The sequence below is a fragment of the Oncorhynchus keta genome, chromosome 35 (genome assembly GCF_023373465.1).
Source record: "Oncorhynchus keta strain PuntledgeMale-10-30-2019 chromosome 35, Oket_V2, whole genome shotgun sequence".
In the NCBI taxonomy this organism is placed as follows: domain Eukaryota; kingdom Metazoa; phylum Chordata; class Actinopteri; order Salmoniformes; family Salmonidae; genus Oncorhynchus; species Oncorhynchus keta.
The window spans coordinates 67,595,689-67,616,665 of record NC_068455.1 but is presented as its reverse complement, the minus strand read 5'-3'; the positions used below and the strand labels follow the sequence as shown (position 1 = coordinate 67,616,665).

Below are 20,977 nucleotides of genomic sequence, written 5' to 3'. Positions count from 1 at the left end.
ATAAAGGAGAGGAACACAAAAAATAAACAACAAAAGAAAAGAATGTTGAAGGAAGATTTTTTTTAAAATGATATGGTTGTGAAGTGGAGTTATTGGGGTGAGAGAGGAGATGTGTATCAGTTTAGATAGGAAGACTTCCAAGAAATGTTCAGCTGGTGTTGAGATTATGAGCTGAACGGGTGGGTATGATGAACCAAGTGTCCAGCAGCAGTGATAGCGTGTTATTCACTTTGTCTCTCCACCTGGTTCGGGAACGCAAGGCGGCTTAGCCACAAAAATGTCACTCTGTCACGAACGTCCTCACGTGGCAACCGTCACACCACTAGTCAGCTAACCTCATTAACTTGTGTTGTTGCTATTAAGTTTCTCTATAAAACGGAGATGAGAGATGGTCATATAAATGTATACTTTTTATACCGTAATCCCTTGCGACAGACTGTTTTGCAAGTCTTTAGTCACTACTCGTTATGAAAAAATATAGCATTTCCAGTTTGGTTTTCAGATATGCCTATACGGCTGTGTTTACACAGGCAGACCAATTTAGATTTTTGTTGCCCAGTTATGGGCAAAAGAGCTGATCTGATTGGAAAAAAAGACCAATATTAGTGGAAAAATATCAGAATTCGTCTGCCTGTGTAAACGCAGCCTATGAAGGCCTATGATTCCCCCTAGAAATACATTAGGTTAGAAAAAAACAAAAACACCACCATGAAGTGAAAAACATCACTTGCGGCTGGGCCATTCTAGTGTTGCTCTGTAGTTCCCTCTTATTGGAAGACTTCTAGGCTACGTCCCAATAATATCTCCTTTGTTCACTTCACTGATTTGAAAGGACATTACTGGTATAATAAGAAATATGGTGGGAACTTCCACTAACCCTTGACTCCACCTCGTCCACCCTCCCAATGCTTCCAGATTTGTGGGAAACTAGTGAACGATCGCACATTTCAAAATAATTTGATATTTTTGGGACGCAACCCTACTAGATGTGTGTCTGCCTTACAGATCTAATTCAACATACCCCTATCAGGCGTTAGGCAAATCACAGGGCTCGGTAGAGTTTACTTCAATACAGGTCATGTTGATTAGTAAAAAGGGGCCTTTAATTGGATGTTAGGCCGAATCACCTTTGGCGTCAGCTCCCATTGGTTTAGGGATATCTTTTAAACTCAGACATGTTGTGGCCTCACAAACTGTCAACAACACCACACTACAGATACGGTTTGCTCGGATGGAAAGACACAAGTTCACTTACAAATTCATTAATGGATAACTGTCCATTGTTTTATACATGTTGACTTTTCCACTTCCTGAATTGACAACGGAATTCATTAAAAAACGGGAGAGAAGTTGAGATATACCTAATGTGTAGTTTTTGCATCCAATCATCTAAGTCAGTACCCCCAACAGCACACATTTTAATTTTAGCCCTGTGACAAGCACACCTGACTCAACTAATCATCAATCCCTCAATGAGTAGAATCAGGTGTGTTTGTCCAGGGCTTCAACAAAAATGTGTGCTGTTGGGGGTACTGGAGGACTGGAGTTGAACACTTATCTAAGATGTAAACACCTTCCCATCTAAGAAGTATATGGTTAGCATGAAAATCTACTGGATTGACGTACTCAGGAACTTGATTTAGAATCAACAGAACAAGAACTGTAGTCCTACAAGATATATCCTCTGAACATAGAGAACCTTCCCTCCATTGCCTTCTGCTGGTGTGTGTTGCTACTACACACAAGTGTGTGCCAAAAAAACGTTCTACATAGCAAATTGAAATGGTCAAAAAATATTTTTGATCGTTTTAAATAATGTAGTAACATTAACTTCCACTCCAAATAGGACATTTAATGAAAAGCAATTTAAGAATGAAGTTAAAGTTTTGTTGTATTTTAATAGGAATCCAACCAAACCATGGACATTTACTTTCAGACAACTTGAACCACTCTCAAGTCAGGGAGAAAACATTACATTTGAAAAATATCGCACTAATATGTAAACTTTCAAAACGTAATTAAAAATGTACTCCCAGATAACTAAAAACAACATTTATTAGTGGTTGGAGTACAGAGCTTCTCTGTGCTACAGTAAGTTCTTCACAGGTCTAACGAGTCAGTGCAGAAAATAGTAGTACTGTACCATATGTTCACACGCCAAATATCCAGGATGCAGACTATGGGTAGGTCCCGATTGGCACCCTATTGTTCTATTAGTAGTCTATATGGAATAGGGTGCCATTTGGGACGGACACTAGGGCCTACACACTGTACGTGACCTGAACAGCTGATCACCTTTAAGAAAACAACAGCAGTGTTCACAAAACACTTCACACTTCAAATATTCACAAACCATAACAATCTAATCCTTTATAAATAAGTGAGCATTTCAATTAAATAGAGTATCTATGTCAGTAGTCGTGAATAACATGTATATTATCCATTGCTTTTACAGTCTCTCTAAACATTCATCAGTGTTTGTAAAACCTGCAGGTATTAAATAACTAACTTTTTCCAGTTAACACGCTGGCTGGTATCATAACAGTGGTAGACCCAGACCACTCTCTCTTTCCTGCTACATGGACTGCATCTCTCTATGGTCGTGTCCCAACTTATATAGAACAAGGTCATATTTACAAAATATTCTGTGTCACAAATACTCTGTAAGTAAAACGTTTCAATGTTTTGTTCTCCTTGAGCTGGATGAAGGTCAGAGGGCACTGGAAACCACTGGAAATGATAGGACCACCCTCACTGTAAATACATAGGTAACGATGATGAAGAAACCCTAGTAGTCAGGTGTCTCTCCAGGGGTTGAATGAAAGAAAAATTTGCAGAAATTGAGAAGTCCAGAAGTCATTTGTTGATTTCTTGATGGACAAAAGTCTTGTGAACTTCTCCAAATCAACCCCTAGAGCCATACTTAGGGGAGAAGTGATCCAATGCTGAATCACACTATAGGGCCAGACCGTACTGTTGGCTTGGATATCATCCCTAGCACGATACCAGCAACTACGGTGGCTGCGTAACCAGGCCAACCCATTGATTCACCGTATAGTGTCAATCAGGCACCAGTGTTCTCACCTGGTCTCCTCAGCAGCGTCGAGGGGAGGAGGGGTACTTGGTCTTCAGGCCCTCCTTGAAGCTGCGGAAGAGCAGGCGGTTCCTTCGGTTCTCCTCGTCTTTCCTGCTGTGGAACTCGCCCTGAACTTTGAACCCTTTGTGCACCACGAAGGCAGAGTTCAGCACGGAGAACCTGTATCCTGCCACATGGAGCTCACAGGCCTAGGGAGGGGAGAGGAGAAGGGGGAGAAGAGGTAAGGGGGACAACATGAAATGGAGATTACTTTATTCAGCTAAAAGAGATGTTCGATCGGGTTCAAGTCCAGGCTCTGGCTGGGTCACTCAAGGACATTCAGAGACTTGTCCCAAAGCCACTCCTGCGTTGTCTTGGCTGTGTACTTATGTAACAGTATAACTTTAGCCCGTCCCCTCGCCCCTACCCGGGCTCGAACCTGGGACCCTCTGCACACACCGACAACAGTCACCAATGAAGCATTGTTACCCATCGCGCCACAAAAGCCACGGCCCTTGCAGAGCAAGGGGAACAACTACTTCAGGTCTCAGAGAGAGTGACATCACCAATTGAAACGCTATTAGCGTGCACCACCGCTAACTAGCTAGCCGTTTCACATCGGTTACACTCACCTCCCTTTGACCTCCTCCTTTTCTGCAGCAACCAGTGTTCCGGGTCAACAGCATCAATGTAACAGTTTAACTTCAGTCCGTCCCTCGTCCCTACCCTCTGCACACATAGACAACCGACACCCACATAGCATCGTAACCCATCGCTCCACAAAAGCCGCAGAGCAAGGGGAACAACTACTTCAGGTCTCAGAGAGAGTGACGTCACCGATTGAACCGCTATTAGCGCGCACCACCGCTAATTAGCTAGCCGTTTCACATCGGTTACACTTAGTCATTGTCCTGTTGGAAGGTGATCCTTCACCACAGTCTGAGGTCCTGAGCGCTTTGGAGCAGGATTTCATTAAGGATCTCTGTACTTTGCTCCATTCATCTTTCCCTCAATCCTGACTAGTCTCACAGTCCCTGCCAATTAAAAACATCCCCACAGCTTGATGCTGCCACCAGCATGCTTCACCGTAGGGATGGTGCCAGGTTTCCTCCAGACGTTATGCTTGGCATTCAGACCAAAGAGTTCAATCTTGGTTACATCAGACCAGAGAATCTCGTTTCTCATTGTTTGAGAGTCTTTAGGTGCCTTTTGGCAAACTCAAAGTGGGCTGTCATGTGTATTTTACTGAGGAGTGCCTTCTGTCTGGCCACTCTACCATAAAGGCCTGATTAGTGGAGTGCTGCAGAGATGGTTGTCCTTCTGGAAGGTTCTCCCATCTCCACAGAGTAACTCAGGAGCTCTGTGTCAGAGTGACTATCGGGTTCTCTGACCAAGGCCTTTCTTCCATTTAAGAATGGAGGCCACTGTGTTTTAGGGGACCTTCAATGCTGCCAAAATGTTTTGGTACCCTTCCCCAGATTTGTGCCTCGACACAATCCTGTCTGAGCTCTAAGGAAAATTTCTTCGACCTCATGGCTTGGATTTTGTTTGGACATGCACTGTCAACTGTGGGACCTTATAGACAGGTTGTGTCTATATAATGTCAATTGAATCAATTGAATTGACCACAGGTAGACCCCAATCAAGTTGTAGAAACATCTCAAGGATGACCAATGGACACAGGATGTACCTGAGCTCAATTTCGAGTCTCCTACCAAAGGGTCTGAATAATTATGTAAATAAGGTATTTCTGTATTTATTTTTTTATAAATTTACAAAAATGTCTGAAAACCTGTTTTCGCTTCATCATTATGGGGTATTGTGTGTAGATTCCTGAGGATTTAAAACATCTATTTTAGAATTAGGCTATCACATAACAAAACATGAAAAAAGTCAAGTGGTCTGAATACTTTCCAAAGACACTATATATTTTACTGCAGTGCAAGGGTTCTGCAGTGTACGGTGTCAGTTGATGTAGTGAAGCCCTAACTGTGTGCAACCATACACACACATGTGCCGCATCTCCCCTGCAATCTAGAATACCCGGTTACCCGTATCCATACAGCACATACCTGGCTGATGCGGTTGAAGCCGTACTGCCTGAAGTTCTCGTCATACAAGGGCACTGTGCGGTGCCCGATGTAGAAGGGCTCCCAGGGGTCCACCCAGGATAATGTATAGGCCACATCCAGGGGGCCCAAACCCTGACTGTGTCTGTTCACCCACTGAGAGTAGTTTGTGGGGGCCTGGCACCGCGGGCATAGCTCCTCGTAGAAGGGCCTCACCTCGCCCACCTGATACAGCTGCACCAGCTCCGACTTGGTGGCAGGCATCTTGCGTACGTGGCGGATCTCGAAGGCGGGCAGCACGAAGACCTCGTCCGTGGCGGGTTCACGTCTCATGACCAGTGCCAGAAACTGCTGGTGGAGGTCAGCACTGGGCGCCATGTCGATGTCGATGACCAGGATGTAGTTGGCTTCCGTGCCGCCACGGGCAACGTTCCGAAGGAGATTATTCGGGTAGGAGACGTTTCCATTTCCACCAATGGCATAGTTCTGGTATTTGTCTCGGTGCGTCTCGAGCCTGGCAAACACAGCGGCACAGTCCTCAAGCCCGGTGAAATGCTCACGGTCCTGCTCTGGGAAACTGGCCATCTGCCCAGAGTGGCACACCAAGTGAAAGTCCACCAAGGCCTGGATCTGAGGGCAGAAGATGGTGAGGGCGTAGACCAGGGCTGTGGCAAACTTGACATCTTGGCCATGAGCGAATATGGCCACAGAGAGAGGGTTTTGCCACCTTTCCACTAAAGAATTCAGGTGGTGCAAGTTGTTGATGGATGTGTGCGTTGCTAAGGCCAAGAAGTGAGAACTGGCATCCGCTCCTGGTTTCTGATTGGTAGAGAAATCGCTTTTTATCAAGTTCTTGTACACGCGGTATTGTCCGCTGGGATCAAAGATACCCCCTGTGGAGAGAGAGTACCTGAGACGCTCTTTCCGTGAGTTTTTCTCCGGGTTGGCATTTTTCTTGCCAGAGCTCCCGAAGAGCTCTGAGTATCGGTAGCGCTGCTGCTTACCGTGCAGTTTCGATAGGAAGGAGAGGTAGATCATTTGTAAGAGTGCCACGAGCACCAGAGCGCCGAGCACCACTTTGAACGCGGAACATTTCTTAGATAAATGCATTCCCGACCTTTACATGTACACCACATGCAGCAAGTCAAAAATACTTGAGCAATATGCCCCAGGAAGGTATCAAATCTACCACTGCTAGTTGGCTAGCTAGCTCGTTATCTACACGGCGCTAGCTAGCTAATTTGGCAATTTGGGTACGTGGGGGAGCTCGAATATCTCGTGTCGTTGACACCACGCAGTGCTGCCACAGGGTTCGATTTTAGATCGTGAAATCATTGTACGTGCCTCCTTCATATCTGATGCTTTGCGGTTCTGTCTATCTCATAGCGTTTCAGGAACATCAACAAGACGTTAGGACGTGTTATTCTTCTTCGATGGGGTTTATCAGCGATTGGCATCCAACTTTATGGTGCATTACCGACACCTACTGTACTGGAGTACGGAGAAACCAAATCATACATGCCAGCCCCGTTGCTCTTAAAAATATAAAATATGTGTGACTATATCTAATGACGTTCTACTCAATATACTCTAAACAAATTTCCTGTATCCCCTTCTCCCTCATACTGGATCTCAGCCTCTCTCCTTCCCACACTGTAGCAATACATGCTCCAAGGTGTGTGTTCCCTGGCAATAATCACATTTTCCTGTTGGATGCTTTCCGATCACATTTAAGTTCTTATTAAACTAGCTGTGTCCCACCCTTAATCTTGTAAAAATAGCCTCCTCTCTTCTGTCCCTTCCTCTCGACCCCCCCTTCCCGACTTTCCTCTGTACTGGAAATAAATGCCTTCCCTTGGTATCTGTAGTCTCTCCAACACTTCCAGATCAACAACTGAAGGCAGGAGAAGCCATGGTGGATGTACAGGAATAGCTACTGTTAGACTAAACTCCCCCACCCACAGCTTGTGTTCTGCCTTCTACCTCATTTGCACACACTGTATATATACTGTTTCTCTATTATGTTATTGACTGTATGTTTGTTTGTGTGTGTGTGTAACATAACTGTATGTGTGTAACTGTGTGTCGCACTGCTTTGCTTTATCTTGGCCAGGTCCCAGTTGTAAATGAGTACTTGTTCTCAACTAGCCTACCTGGTTAAATAAAGGTGAAAGAAAATGGCAGCTGCAGTCTCCTAATCTGCAATGGCATATACCCCATCTCCACCTGTAGTGCAGCCACTGGGGATGTCCGAAACACCCCTCTACATATTCCGAGTCCTTGCTCCAGTATGACATCTAGCCTTTCCAATGAGGTCCGGGCTGCCCAACCATACGCAATACTGCCATAGTCTATTACAGATTGGATCAATGCAACATACATTATCCTCAATGAGGAACGCCCAGCCTCTCACTCCTTCCCTGTCAGACAGTGCATCACATTTGAGCACCTTCTTACACTTTCCCAACACTCAATGTGTTCTGCCCAGGTCAGTCTAGTGTCAAAGTTTACCCCAAGGAACCCCACCCTCTCCAAGTTTCTCCCATATAACCTCAAGCATACCTCATCTCCCACCTTCCTTCTGGTAAAGAACACTGTCGGAGTTCTCTACAGAGAACCGGAATTCCCACATTAATACCCACTGCTCTACCTCCTCACTTGCTTCCTGTAACTTCCTGACTACGTATGGCACGTTTCTTCCCCTCTTCCATGAGACCCCACCATCTGTAAATAACAACCTCCCAATATCTGGCTGTACCCGAGAGTAAACATTATTGATCATGATTGAGAACAACAGAGGATGAATCACACTCCCCTGTGGTGTACCATTATCCACCAGGTAGCTGCCTGATAGTGACTTCCCCACCCTCAAAAGGATAGACCTTCCAAACAGGAAATCCTTTATCCAGTTGTACGTTCTTCCTCCTGCCCCCATAATATCAAGCTTGATTAACAATCCCTCCTTCCACATCATACGCCTTCTCCACATAAAAAAAGATAGCTACAACAGTCTCCTTGTACACCTGAGCCTTCCTGACCTCTGCTTCTAAGCAGAGCACTGGGTCCATAGTTCCCCTACCGTTCCTGAACCCACTCTGATGTTGCGATACTAACCCCCTGGTCTCTAGGAAGTAAGTTAGCGTCCCTCCTATCTAGTGCCCCAGGATGCTCCTCTCTTGTTCTCCCTCTGCCCCTCTGACAAATTTGCTGAGCTATGCACTTGGACATCATCTCTCATCATCTGTTACTGCCACATCCTTCCCAATCATCAACATTGGATAATCCCACTCATCCTCTTAATCATCCTCCACACTTCTCCCACAGGTGTCGGTCTTCCAATGGTGTCACAGAACCGACGCCAACATGACCTCTTTGCCTGACGGATAGTTGTCACCAGGGCCTGATAATACTGAATCAGATGTTGGAAGTTATGCATCCTTTTCAGTATTCTAAATGCCCTGTTCCTACTTCTCAGCATTGCCACACTCTGCTGTCCACCACAGGACTGCTTTCCTCCTTCTCCCTGAACTCTTAGGTATAGCCTCAGTAGCTGCCCCCACTAACGCTGTTCTCAACCTAGTAATTCATACTATCCACATCCCCTCTCATATCCACCTGAGCCATCACCTGCTCACTCAGCTCCTGAGACTGATCCCACTTTGTCCTTCCAAACACCCACCTGCCTACTCCATCCACTGACACCTCGTCCTCACTCCGGCCTACTGTGCATACTATGGGGTAATGATCACTCCCTACTGTCGACTCCTCCCATACCTCCCACTCACAGATTCCTGCCATTGCACTAGATACCAGAGTGAGGTCCAAGGTAGAGCCTTTCCCTGTGGCTACATCAATCCTGGTCCCCCAGCCATCTTTCAGGCACAACAGATCTTTAATTTCTATGAGATTTTCCATTACTTGGACATTTCCATCCATCTGCCCCCCCCATTAAAATCCCCACACCACATTACTTCTATCCTGGCCCTCCACCATCTTCAGCACTTCCAGGTCCAATATCTTACAGGGGTTTTAGTAGTTCACTACCACTAGCACCCGTACTTGCTTTTAAAAGGTAGCACATCACCCCACATCTCTGTCTTTACGAACCACAAGTGGTGCAGTGATCTAAGGCACTGCATCGCAGTTGCTAGTTGTGCCACTAGAGATCCTGGTTTGAGGCCAGGCGCTGTCTCAGCCGGCCCATTGGGCGGCGCACAATTGGCCCTGCGTTATCCGGGTTAGGGAAGGGTTTGGCCGGCAGGGATGTCCTTGTCCCATCACGCTCTAGTGACTCCTGTGGCGTGGCAGGCTGGGCGCATGCACGCTGACATGGTCGCCAGGTGTACTGTGTTTCCTTGGACATGTTGGTGTGGCTGGCTTCTGGGTTAAGAGGGCATTGTGTCAAGAAGCAGTGCGGCTTTGTTGGGTTGTGTTTCTGAGGACTCAGGGATCTCAACCTTCGCCTCTTCGGAGACCGTACAGGAGTTGCAGCGATGAGACAAGACTGTAACTACCAATTGGATACCACGAAATTGCAGATTTTCTTTACAAAAATATCTATGTATACCATATTGCCGCCCAACTGCCCCGTAATCCCCGGTCTAGATGCTCCTAACCATCTCGCCATTGAACCTGTATCTCCCTGGATCACCCTCACTGCCTCTGCATATGACACCCTTCTCTCCACTCTCACTTGTTGCACCTCCACTGCCTGCTTCATTGCCTCACACCCACTATGAGCACCACCACAGCTGCAGCACTTTGGTTGTACACCATCCCAACACCCATACTCATGCTCCCCTCCACACCTGACACACCTCTTTTTCTCTTTACAGACTGTTTGTTGCCACACGCCCAAACTTCTGGCAGTTATAACATCTTAAAGGCTTTGGTACATAAGCCCTCACATAATAACTCATATATCCTATGGTTAATATATTTGGCAGTACCCAGTCCTTGAAGTGTAACAGAATAGACAGAAACAGAATGTACCATAACTCCACCCCCCTTGTTGCTTGCAATCTTTGAACACACTAGAACGCCTCCTCTCAAATTGTACCTCTTTAGTGCTAACACTCACTCCTGTTATCACCCCTTTAATCCACTGCTTCCCTGCTTGATCAGTCCAGCTGCTCGACACCACTTTACACTTCCCTATTTGCGCCACTCTGAGAGCGTTTTCCCTCTGCGCCATGTCCTTACAGAATACCAACAAGCTCCCATCTCTTAACACTTTAGCATTGACAACTTCCCCAATCAACTCTTTTATCACAGCCGTCAACCTCATCGTACTCATCGCCCCAACTTCTCCTTCCTCCCTAAACTTCAGAATCACTTTATGGTCCTCACCTCCATGCTCCCCTCGCGATTTATCTTGCCCTTCCTCGGCACTTTCTACCTCCGAACTGCGGCTAGCTTTGGAAACTATGTTGCTCTCCTCAAACTTCCTTTTCTGCCTCCATAGACCTCACTCTCCCCTTCAAACCCCTTCTCCCTTTCTATCCCGCTTTATTTTTCTTACCCCCTCCTTCATTCGTACCACTATGCTTCACTTTCTTATCCATCACTATCTCCTACAATCTCTGACCCAATCTCAGCACAGCCGTGCCGAGTAAAGTTTGATTGTTTTTTAAATCAAAGATTGATCGCTAGCCTCAAGCTCAGACTCTAAGCATTGTGTGTTTGGAGTAGGGGCAACTGTGATATTGTCTATGCGCTTTTCATGTTACCACAAACCCTAGAATAGAAGGGCATATAGAGTTTGACATAACGGAGCATTTTTTGTGTTCCTAGCAAACAGCTGGACGTTCAAATATGCTGTGCGGTTAGCTAGCACTTTTATGAAAATGGTATCTAGAACATGAAAAGCCAATAGCAAAATTAATAAATTGAGATAAATTGTATTGTTGATTCTACAGTATACGTAGAGGACGAGGTGGCCGAGTGGTTAAGGCGATGGACTGCTAATCCATTGTGCTCTGCACGCGTGGGTTCGAATCCCATCCTCGTCGGCAATTATTTTCTCATGTCACGAATAGTAGTGCGACAAACACTATCTGCTAAATAGTCCATATCCGTGTTTGTTGAAATTTAGACGATCTTCGTCAAAACCACCAGTACCTTTGCCTCCTATGAAACTATTCTAACGTTACATTAAAACATATGTTGCGAATTAGTATAGATATGGTATCTTGAACATGAAAAGCCAATATAGCAAAATAGTATAACTTATTTACTTTACTAAATTGTGATAGATGTATGAATGATCGATTATATACAGTAAGTACCAGGAGCATGTTCATGTTGCTGTGTACAGTTCCATCACCTACCCTGGACACACAATCCAAACCTTTTTTGTATGGGTACTGTATGCACGTCATTAACGCACCCTTCTAACAGGTACTGTATAGTTAGTTTACTTACATGCGCCGGGGGATGGCATGCCATAGCTCTGTTCATGACAGCTGGTAGGTCCATCTGAAGATGTTGTCCAGGTTTGTTTCATGTGGTATTTCAGGTATTTGCCCATGAAAGGGTCCCCACAGCAGAACGAGACTGCTGGCGGCTTGCTAAAGACGCTTGAAACAGTGACCACCAGCAAACTGATTGTATAATATGACTTATATATTATGTACATACAGGCAAAAAGCAGCAGACATCAGAAACCATGTTTACATTTATTTTTATTCCTAAACATTCACACACAAAAAAACTAATTTTCTCCACACAACTACATGGTGATAGATTATGTAGTTTAGGGCTGTGTGCTTCAGATACTTTGGGGGCACTTAAGACTATACCAATACATCAGCTGTCAGAGACTGGGCGTGTCTGAAATTGCACCCTCAGCAAAAGTAGTGCACTATATAGGGAACAGGCTGCCGTTTGGGAGGCTGATTTTACGTTATCCAGATACTCTGGGCACACTGTTTTTCTTTCTCAAATGCACATAGAAATGTGAGTTATAGATCTGTCATTATCATTGAACACAAGTCTAAGAAGCAGCAAATATGTTCTGTGCACACAATTTCTATGCTCCCTGATCTTAAGTTTCATTTTTTGCCTCTTTTAATTTAGGTGTTGTACACCAGCTTCCAACAGCTGGAAATACAATATTTTGGAAAAATATATTTCACAGCAGTTTAGAGCATACAATGATTTTCTACACTTGCTTGTTTTGTCACAAACTGAAATGAGGAGAACTACTAGAATTTTAGCAATGAGGAAATAGCGGAGCTATTTCTGCACAGTGCACCTTCAAGAAAGATTGAAACGATACAGTGCGTTGTTATGAAGTGTTTTTCCAATCAGATTGTCATTCCTTTTGCAAGCATTATTTTACAGCATGCCAGAGACAAACCTCAAAAACAGAGCCCCCAACAACAGGATCATAATATACATTGAAATATGACTGACAATAGAGTATAAATAAACTTCAAATCAATACATGGTCATCAAGAAGGCATGTCTTTTACAACAATCATCCCGTAAGATTTTGATGAAACACTGTCTTGAGTAAAAGGCGAAAGGCTTGTAATTAAACCAGTGTAAGTGAAATGTTGGTGTAAGTTTTGTTGAACTACAGGTGAAAAGGGATCACTTTGATCTGAAATGAATGTTCTGGATAATCTGGCCCTTGTGACATTGGTTAATTATATAATTTCTTTCATGCAAGACACGTCAAACTCTGCCTTTGAAATGCCTTCCAGATCTGTGCTGACTCGATGCTCGGTGGCATTCCGCACAATTTCCTATCGTACTAAAGTCTCCACACACAAAGCTACGAAACTAGAACGCCGGCACCGCCTTTAGACCCACCCCCATTGGAGGTAGCTGCCGATTTGCCCTGTCCTTCCTCTCCTTCTCCCACCAATCGGATATTGTATTTTTCCCGATACTCCGTGAGCTCCCGGCCTTTTGTCTGCATCTGTATGTTGAGGGACTCTACAATCTTTGATATCTGTAAGGAAAAGAGAGGGGACAGCAGAATGATAATCATGATGTATGATCAACAGTGATTTAGTTTTACAAGATAGTATTGCAACAACCTATAGCATTGGTAATTATGTTAAAGGAAAGGCGCACCATAATTAACGTTGATCGTGTGCAGTTGATTATGTGCTGGGTGTCAACGAACGGTAGTGATTTAACATGTAGAATTGTCAGGAAATGAAAATAAAGTAAAGGCCGGCATTCTTGTCGGAGGCGATAGGACGGCCACCTACTATTTTTAAGTACACTTGGCCGTCAGTTGCTCTAGTGCTTTTTCTTTATTAAAAACACTTCCAAGCGAGATTGCCCTCTTGGGAACGTTATGCGACTGGAGTGTTTGGACTGTAGTGTGGCTGGAGTACTTTGGAACCAGAAGGTTAGAGGTTTTCTTCCCCAGTCGGACTATGCTCATGGCCACCACATCATGTACATATTGACAGTTGATATATTAATGGCATCTTCTCATCAAGCAATCTTATTTTAGACAGCCCTTTTTATAACAGCAGTCATTACAAAGTGCTTTACAGCAACCCCGGATTATACCCCAAAGAGCAAAGCAAACAAAAGCTTACCTGTTCTTTATTGCTTCCCAGAGCTGGTAAGACTTCCTTAACCGTCCTCTCCACGAGCACCCCGCCCACCAGTCGGAAGCACTTCCTGGTTGGATCCACGTCTTTTAGGGTCTCGATGACTAGGCTGAGAAAAAAAGAGGGAAGTTGTGAGAGGAATGTAATAAGGGTGAATATCAAAAATCAAAAAGTTAAGACATTATCCTCCTCCCTTTGGACCCTTTTTCCTCCAATGCATTTTGAGAGGGAGGCGAGGAGAGGAAATGAGGAATCCAGGGAAGACTTGATTCACCCCCCAGTGTCCAAATCTCTCATATTATTATTATATATTATCTCTTAACACCTTACAGACTGATCAAAGATCATTCCTCTCTGTGGCCAAGTCCATAGTTAAGTCCACAGAGGTGAACAGTGAGTGAAATAGAAGCGGTAACTAGTACTGTAGTTACCTGTGCTCGTTGATCTCCATCTCCAGCTCTGCAGCCTTTGAGGCCATGCTGCGCTGTTCTGAGCGCATCCTCTGAAATGCAGCCACAACCTTTTGAACACACCAAACAGATCACATTAAAACATTATCTCATTATAATATATGCCCTTTAGCAAACCCTTTAATACAAAGTGACTGAAAAATCTGGTGACCTGCGGGAAGGCCTGCGTGGGCAACAACTTTAGTCAGTGTCAAAGCTCTATTACAGTAGTGCATGCATACATACATATTCGTACCCGGGTCCCTAGTGGGAGTCGAAACCATGATCCTAGCGTTGCAAGCACCATGCTCTCCTAACTCAGGGCAGCCACAACACACACAGATTTCTGAACTTACATTAGATTGAACAAAGTTGCAAAAAGCCTCGTTATATAGGCCTACCTGGAAAAGGACATATTATTAGACCATTTATTGATTAGCTACAAGTAAATACAAAAGTCGTTTATTTGTGATTTGTCAAACTGGCTGTATTACTAATGCGGTTCTGTATGCCACTGGTTGGCAAGGGAGAGCGACGCTAATAGCACGAACTGTGACAGGCAGAAATATTTTCTCATCTGCTCGACAGCACAACTAATCCCTTCCTTGCAATTCGTCTGAGTATCTTACGTTAATGAATACTGATAGAAACCTAGTCAGGCTAAAATATTTCAGTTAACTCAAATGATTATAAACTCAATGAGGTATTGTGAATACGACTGATACCAGACTTGGCCTCTAAATCATAAAATATCAGTTTTGAGGAACACACTAGTAGGACGCAGACGATGGGAGCGAGCTAGCTAGATAGCTAGCTTGCTAACGTTAACTAGCCAGATGCGTGACTGGCAAGTCCAGGTTTGTATCTCAAAGCTCGCAACTATTAAACAGCATTTGCTAACAACACATTAATATTCGTACAGTTAAGGAGTTAAAGGAGAGTGGGGATACCTGCTCGGCCGACGGCCCTGATTGTTTCCCCCCGATAATGTTGCTGGGTTTGCTAACCGTGCTGCTACTGTTCGCTGCCATCTTGGAAGGGTGTCGTTAGTGGTGGGGGCTGAGGGCCCAAGGCTTACCATCTTGAGCTGTCTCATGTGATTGCCTGTTTGGAAAATCGTAATGAAAACAACACATGAAGAATGTTGTACTAGCTTGTCTCGTAGTCGTGCAATTTGGCGCCGCAAACACAACGTAGGTAGTTACATTGTTGATGTTTTGATACTTTACTGACTGGATGTTGCATTAACTTGAAATTAAAACAGAGTCCAAAGTACAGCACGAGCAAAGAATATACTTTCTGGTGTTGCTCAGTCGGATACAGACAGATTTGTTTTGACACGTTAAGCCAATGTTCGTGCTCAGGTGCAGTTTGAGAAGAACTCGGGTGAAACATTTACTGGACTGTCATTCTTCTTGGGGCTCGAGCTGCATTGGGGTGCATCAAAGGTAACGACACCAGTCAACCTTTTAACGTTGTTTACAGTGCATGTGTCTGTTAACATAGCCCATTAAATGGGGGATTAGGGTTGAATAGGTTATTCTAAAATTAAAATGTATTGCCTTTAATTCATTTTCTGTCAAGGTCTACTAGTGTCACTGACTTGTGAATGTAGGTCAATTAGTAATGTTCAGCTATTATAACTAGCCACATATTTTTTTTTACCTCTTACACTAACCCTTTAGATGCTTGACTTTAAAAAAAACTAGGCAAGTCAGTTAAGAACAAACTCTTATTTACAATGTTGGCCTAGGAACAGTGGGCTAACTGCCTTGTCCCGGGGCAGAATACCAGATTTTTACCTTGTCAGCTCTGGGATTTGATCTAGCAACATTTCAGTTACTGGCCCAATGCTCTATCCACTAGGCTACCTGCTGCCGGACTTAATGTAAACTCAAGTGTCTTTCTTTCCAGGATGTCATCATCATCGCCTCATCCAGTGGCAGCGGTGTGCCAGGTGACCGCAACCCCTGACAAGGAGGCCAACTTCACTGCCTGCAAGCGATTGGTGCAGGCGTCAAAAGAGGGTGGAGCCAGCATGGTTTTCCTACCTGAGGGGTTTGACTACATCGGCTCTAGTCGAGAGGAGACCCTGAATCTGTCTGAGAGGCTAACGGGAGACATTATCTCACGCTACACACTGCTCGCCAAGTGAGTACTCCTAGCTACTGAGTGTGGTTGTCTATTCTATTCATTTCTATTACATCCTCGTCTAATAATAATTATTGAATGGGGGACTTCATCTCATCTTGTTCTGTTATTGATGAGTGTTTTTGCAGTTAATCCACATCTGTCCTTTCTTAGGAAGCTGAGCGTGTGGCTCTCTCTTGGAGGGTTTCATGAGAGAGGGCATGACTGGGAGACGGACAGGCGAATCTACAACAGTCACATCATCATAAATGAAAAGGGTATGAACACACACACACACACACACACACACACACACACACACACACACACACACACACACACACACACACACACACACACACACACACACACACACACACACACACTCTGAAGTGCTGACACCTTCACTTAACCCTACAGGTGATATAGTGTCCGTATACAGGAAGTCCCACTTGTTTGATGTGGAGCTGCCAGGAAGAGGTGTGTCCTTAAAAGAGAGTGCCTTCACCATACCTGGATCCAGCCTCATTCCTCCAGTTCAAACTCCCATTGGCAAGGTCATTCTATGATTCCACCAATCCTGCTCTCATTGAATTGTTATTGCAACTAACCTCCATCTTTGTACACCAGATTCTTAGATCTACCACCCCAGTATTCTGTCACTGTATTGTGTTCCAGGTGGGACTGGGTATCTGTTATGACCTGAGGTTCCCTGAGCTGTCATTGGCCCTGCTGCGACAGGGGGCGGAGATTCTGACATACCCGTCAGCGTTCACTGTGGCCACAGGAGCTGCCCATTGGGAGGTGGGATAGATTTTTGCAGAAACACACATCTTCCTCTGTCTTGTACTATAATTTCTACTAGCTACTATTTCTAGCACTGCTATTTCTATGTTTTAATACAAGTTATAACAGTGTTGTTCGAACATGGTCTTGGGGACCCACAGGGTATGCAGGCTTTTGTTCCAGTCCAATACTTACACACCTGATTCAAATCATAAACTTCATTAGTTGATTCAGGTGCCTTAGTACTGGGCTAGAACCCCTGTGGATCCTACTCTTTAGGACCCGTATTGAAGAATGTGGACCAATATAAAACACACTGCTCTTCTAATCGCAGGTGTTGCTTCGCGCCAGGGCCATTGAGACTCAGTGCTTTGTCCTTGCTGCAGCCCAAGTGGGCAGTCACCATGAGAAGCGTTCGTCGTACGGCCACGCCCTGGCTGTGGACCCCTGGGGGGTGGTGATGGGGGACTGTGGAGGAGAGAACACAGGCATGGTTCTGCTGGAGATTGACTTGGAGAAGCTCAGGGACACACAGAGAAACATGCCTGTGCAGCAACATCGCAGAGACACTAGCTTCTACTACAGTTTGGGTGGAAAGGACTGACAATCAAATGTGTGTCCTAATTCTCCACACTTTTTCTTGAAGTGTGCACTTGTGCACTCCCCCACATAGATTTAACAGCATAGGATTGGCGTAAGCATGTGGCCATTACACCAGTCCTATCATTTTTAATCCATGTGGGTTCAATCAAATTTCAGGGAAAAGGGTGGAGAATTGAGACATAAGCACGTTCCTATCAGAAAAAAAACACTGGAAGAGCAGATTTACCATGTTAATGATGTCAACGTTGGTATGCTGTATACAACCAGTAGATGGTGATATTGGTATGAGGATTTTACACTCTTTTTTTATTTTATATACCACAAATGAGTTATGATGCTGTAATCAAGAAGTTCACCATCTTTTAAAGATGTGATTGACTTTCTGGCTTTTTGACCTTTCAAACAAGAGAAACTAGATTTTCTAGCCACAATCCAATGTTCGCCATGACCAGAAGATATTCCTCTCTTACCAAATGCATGGGGGTTTCCAATGAAGCTTTGTATGTATATGTTATGATGGATGAAATGAGGACATGGATGAAAGAATCTGTTTAATAATACATTCATTATATAGGTCAAATCCTTTGTTTGCTAGAATGATCTCTGTGTCACATGATCTTGTTTGCCTTCAAATCTAAAACATTGCACTCTGACTATTCCCAATCCAATGTCATAGTTTTGGCTTTTAATGTATATTGTTTTATTGTACTTGATGAAACATTTTAATAATAATGTCAAATAATGTCAAAGCCTCTTTGCTTCTTCTCTCGCTCCTTACGACGGCGGGCGATCAAGAAACCGGATGTTAACGTCACCGGTACAGGATTTTCCCCCCACTAGACAGTACAGCCACAAAGTCGTTAATATCATGAAAACTAAAAATAACTTTTGGTCTTAATTTAACGTTAGGGTTAGTCATAAGGTTAGCAGTGTGGTTACGGTTAAGTTTAAAAAATAATCGAAATTGTAGAAATAGGCGGGGTTTATTACTTTATGTATGTATGAATTAACTAGTGACGACCGCCAGGAGCGGGACAAAAAACATGGGGAGAATGTCAAATATATTTGAGTAAAAACTCTCCGTTTCTACTCAAGAAAAGGATGATTCGGTATGTCCCGGGTGGAATAGGGATTGCAAAGGTAAAGTATGTTGCTGGTGCACACCGCGATGTGATGAGGTTATATTTTACACACTATCGTAACTACCGTTGGCAATTTTAACTGTGAATACATGTTGCACATCTCTCCATGCATTATGCTTTAAATAATTGTCACCATAATGATGATGCACATATTCAGCATATGATGCATTTATAGAGAAGTTTGACAGGTCAGTTATGCATATAATAAGACATCGCTTTGTGAAATTCACCATACCAAATGGTGGAGTTGCATCAAAATCGATCAACTGATGTTATGGAGGAGCGCTCGAGCCCCTGCCAGTCGTAGCTTGTTTGTTAGCAAAATTCTAGTTGGCTTTTATATCATACTACGAGACAGTTATTCGCAGATAAATCGTACTTATTTGTGGTTCTCACTAGCTCGCGGCATCTTTTATGTGACATTTAGGATGATGTCATTGTAAGTTATAACATTTGTTGTATCATCCAGAAACACTGCTGACCTAGCTTTAAAAAAATGTCATAGCACCCCCATGGCATGATACATCAGAAAGGCGCGTGATGACAGATACTGTAGTTGCAGTGGAACTTGGTATTTTACATTTACATTACATTTAAGTCATGTTCATGCTTATTTAGTGGCAAGGTAGCTTACACAGCAAAACAGAGCTGCATGCAACACAAACTATATGTATATGTTATGGCATAAATCTATATGGAGGTATTGCATAGTGATATTTATTTTTCCTTCCTTACTTTTCACCCATGCGTTGTCCTGAATGGAATGTGTCAGCTGTGTTCTACATACTGCAAAATATGATGCTAGGGTGAGTATGGGGCATAGATTGGCCTCTGCATGTGAGCAACAGGAAAGAACCTCAGGCCTCACAACACAATTTCTTTGGGTGAACATTTGCTTTTTCAGGATAAGTGGATGTCTTTTTCTAGTTTCTGCTCGTATTAATTTGCCCCATGCAGCTACAGGTAACTGCCAAAATAAAGGAAACACTAATATAAAGTGTCCTAATGGGGAATTGGGCTACCACGAGCCAGAACAGATTCAATGCACCGTGGCATAGATTCTACAAGTGTCTGGAACTCTGGTGTCACATCCCTCCAATATTCTTGCACAAAAAAATTCCATAATTTGATGTTTTATTGGGGGTGGAAAACGCTGTCTCAGGCACCGCTCCAGAATCTCCCAGAAGTGTTCAGTTGGTGACTGATTCGGCCAGGGCATATGATTTACATCGTTTTCATGCTCATCAAACCATTCCGTGACCTCTAGTGCCCTGTGGAGGAGGGGATTGTCATCCTATGGGGGCATAGCCATGGTAGGCAACATAATGGCCCGCTCATAATTTTATACATGACCCTTAGCATGGTGAGATGTAATTGCTTAATAAACTCATGAGCCACACTTGTCTTTTCAGTGCTGCATGATTAAGTTAGCCTTCTGGAGCTCTTGACCAGAGCATCGGTTGGAGTCCGTTGTGCTTGCAGTGGACTGAAATAGGTGCCTGCTGGTACTCTTTATATTATTTAAGTGCAGGGTGGCATTCATAGTATTTAAGAGACAATATTCATGTCCATATTTGGTGTTCCATCTATGACAGTGCTGACATTATAGAAGAATCATCCGTTTTTAACTCTCACTTCTACAATGTGACAACACAAGTTCCTTTTATTTAAGGTTTCTCACAACTTGCAATTTAACAGTTTTGCAGTATAAAGCTACATCCTTGATTATTACAGTAGGTAGGGAAGGTATAGTAGTTTAAAAAATATATATATTGCTTTTATTTTGTTTGGAGGTGTGTCAAGTCAACCTGTAGTGTTGGCAGTGGGGACTATGCCTCACAGGAGATGTGATCATCTCACCTGAGGGACAGGGAAAACGCTGAGTCATATCCCAGCAACAGTCTCCCCTGGCAACGCTTAGCTCCTTGACTACTGACAGAAGAGAACCCTTTCTCCTCTACTCTATAAGTTGTAGGAGGTGGCAATAATGCTGTTGCCATTCAAACACATATGTTCTCCACACCTCACTCCTCTCACACATTCTAAAATGTCAGAGTGAAAATTGATAAGGAACAAGTATCCATTGTAGCAGGGTTGGGGGTGTAACGGATGTGAAACGCTAGCTTAGTTAGCGGTGGTGCGC

At 44.0% G+C, this 20,977-nt stretch overlaps 4 protein-coding genes and 1 non-coding gene across 10 annotated transcripts in view; 3 read left to right on the top strand and 2 right to left on the bottom strand.

The window, feature by feature from the left end:
• Window positions 1-1,878: 1,878 nt before the first annotated feature.
• On the bottom strand, window positions 1,879-6,714 carry b4gat1 (beta-1,4-glucuronyltransferase 1). Of its 2 annotated transcripts, XM_052497370.1 has the most exons (3): window positions 5,149-6,714; window positions 3,085-3,285; window positions 1,879-2,754 (listed from the first exon to the last, which is right to left on the bottom strand). In XM_052497370.1, the coding sequence occupies exons 1-2, from the start codon at window positions 6,253-6,255 to the stop codon at window positions 3,094-3,096; spliced, it is 1,299 nt and encodes a 432-aa protein (XP_052353330.1). In that variant the 5' UTR covers window positions 6,256-6,714; the 3' UTR covers window positions 1,879-2,754; window positions 3,085-3,093. The 2 variants fall into 2 exon arrangements, with proteins under 2 accessions (XP_052353330.1, XP_035609258.2); XM_035753365.2 differs by having other exon boundaries at window positions 1,879-3,285; window positions 5,149-6,711.
• A 4,360-nt stretch (window positions 6,715-11,074) lies between these two features.
• On the top strand, window positions 11,075-11,156 carry trnas-gcu (transfer RNA serine (anticodon GCU)). Its single transcript has one exon. It is a non-coding gene; the product is annotated as a tRNA-Ser (tRNA).
• Window positions 11,157-11,810: 654 nt separating this feature from the next.
• Window positions 11,811-15,277, bottom strand: pfdn2 (prefoldin subunit 2). 2 transcript variants are annotated; one of them, XM_035753363.2, is made up of 5 exons: window positions 15,124-15,229; window positions 14,530-14,574; window positions 14,156-14,244; window positions 13,710-13,833; window positions 11,811-13,105 (listed from the first exon to the last, which is right to left on the bottom strand). In XM_035753363.2, the coding sequence occupies exons 1-5, from the start codon at window positions 15,202-15,204 to the stop codon at window positions 12,926-12,928; spliced, it is 519 nt and encodes a 172-aa protein (XP_035609256.1). In that variant the 5' UTR covers window positions 15,205-15,229; the 3' UTR covers window positions 11,811-12,925. The 2 variants fall into 2 exon arrangements, with proteins under 2 accessions (XP_035609256.1, XP_035609257.1); XM_035753364.2 differs by lacking the exon at window positions 14,530-14,574 and having other exon boundaries at window positions 15,124-15,277.
• nit1 (nitrilase 1) lies at window positions 15,122-18,441 on the top strand. Of its 2 annotated transcripts, none has more exons than XM_035753360.2 (7): window positions 15,122-15,366; window positions 15,538-15,621; window positions 16,088-16,324; window positions 16,478-16,581; window positions 16,724-16,860; window positions 16,982-17,107; window positions 17,424-18,441. In XM_035753360.2, the coding sequence occupies exons 1-7, from the start codon at window positions 15,308-15,310 to the stop codon at window positions 17,691-17,693; spliced, it is 1,017 nt and encodes a 338-aa protein (XP_035609253.1). In that variant the 5' UTR covers window positions 15,122-15,307; the 3' UTR covers window positions 17,694-18,441. The 2 variants fall into 2 exon arrangements, with proteins under 2 accessions (XP_035609253.1, XP_035609254.1); XM_035753361.2 differs by having other exon boundaries at window positions 15,122-15,370.
• A 116-nt stretch (window positions 18,442-18,557) lies between these two features.
• The window catches only part of LOC118369181 (H(+)/Cl(-) exchange transporter 3-like), a 56,134-nt gene continuing 53,714 nt past the window's right edge, over window positions 18,558-20,977 (top strand). For all 3 annotated transcript variants that reach the window (XM_052497367.1, XM_052497366.1, XM_052497364.1), the window contains exon 1: window positions 18,558-18,832. The gene's annotated coding sequence lies outside the window, so the exon portion shown is untranslated. The remainder of the gene's footprint in view (window positions 18,833-20,977) is intronic.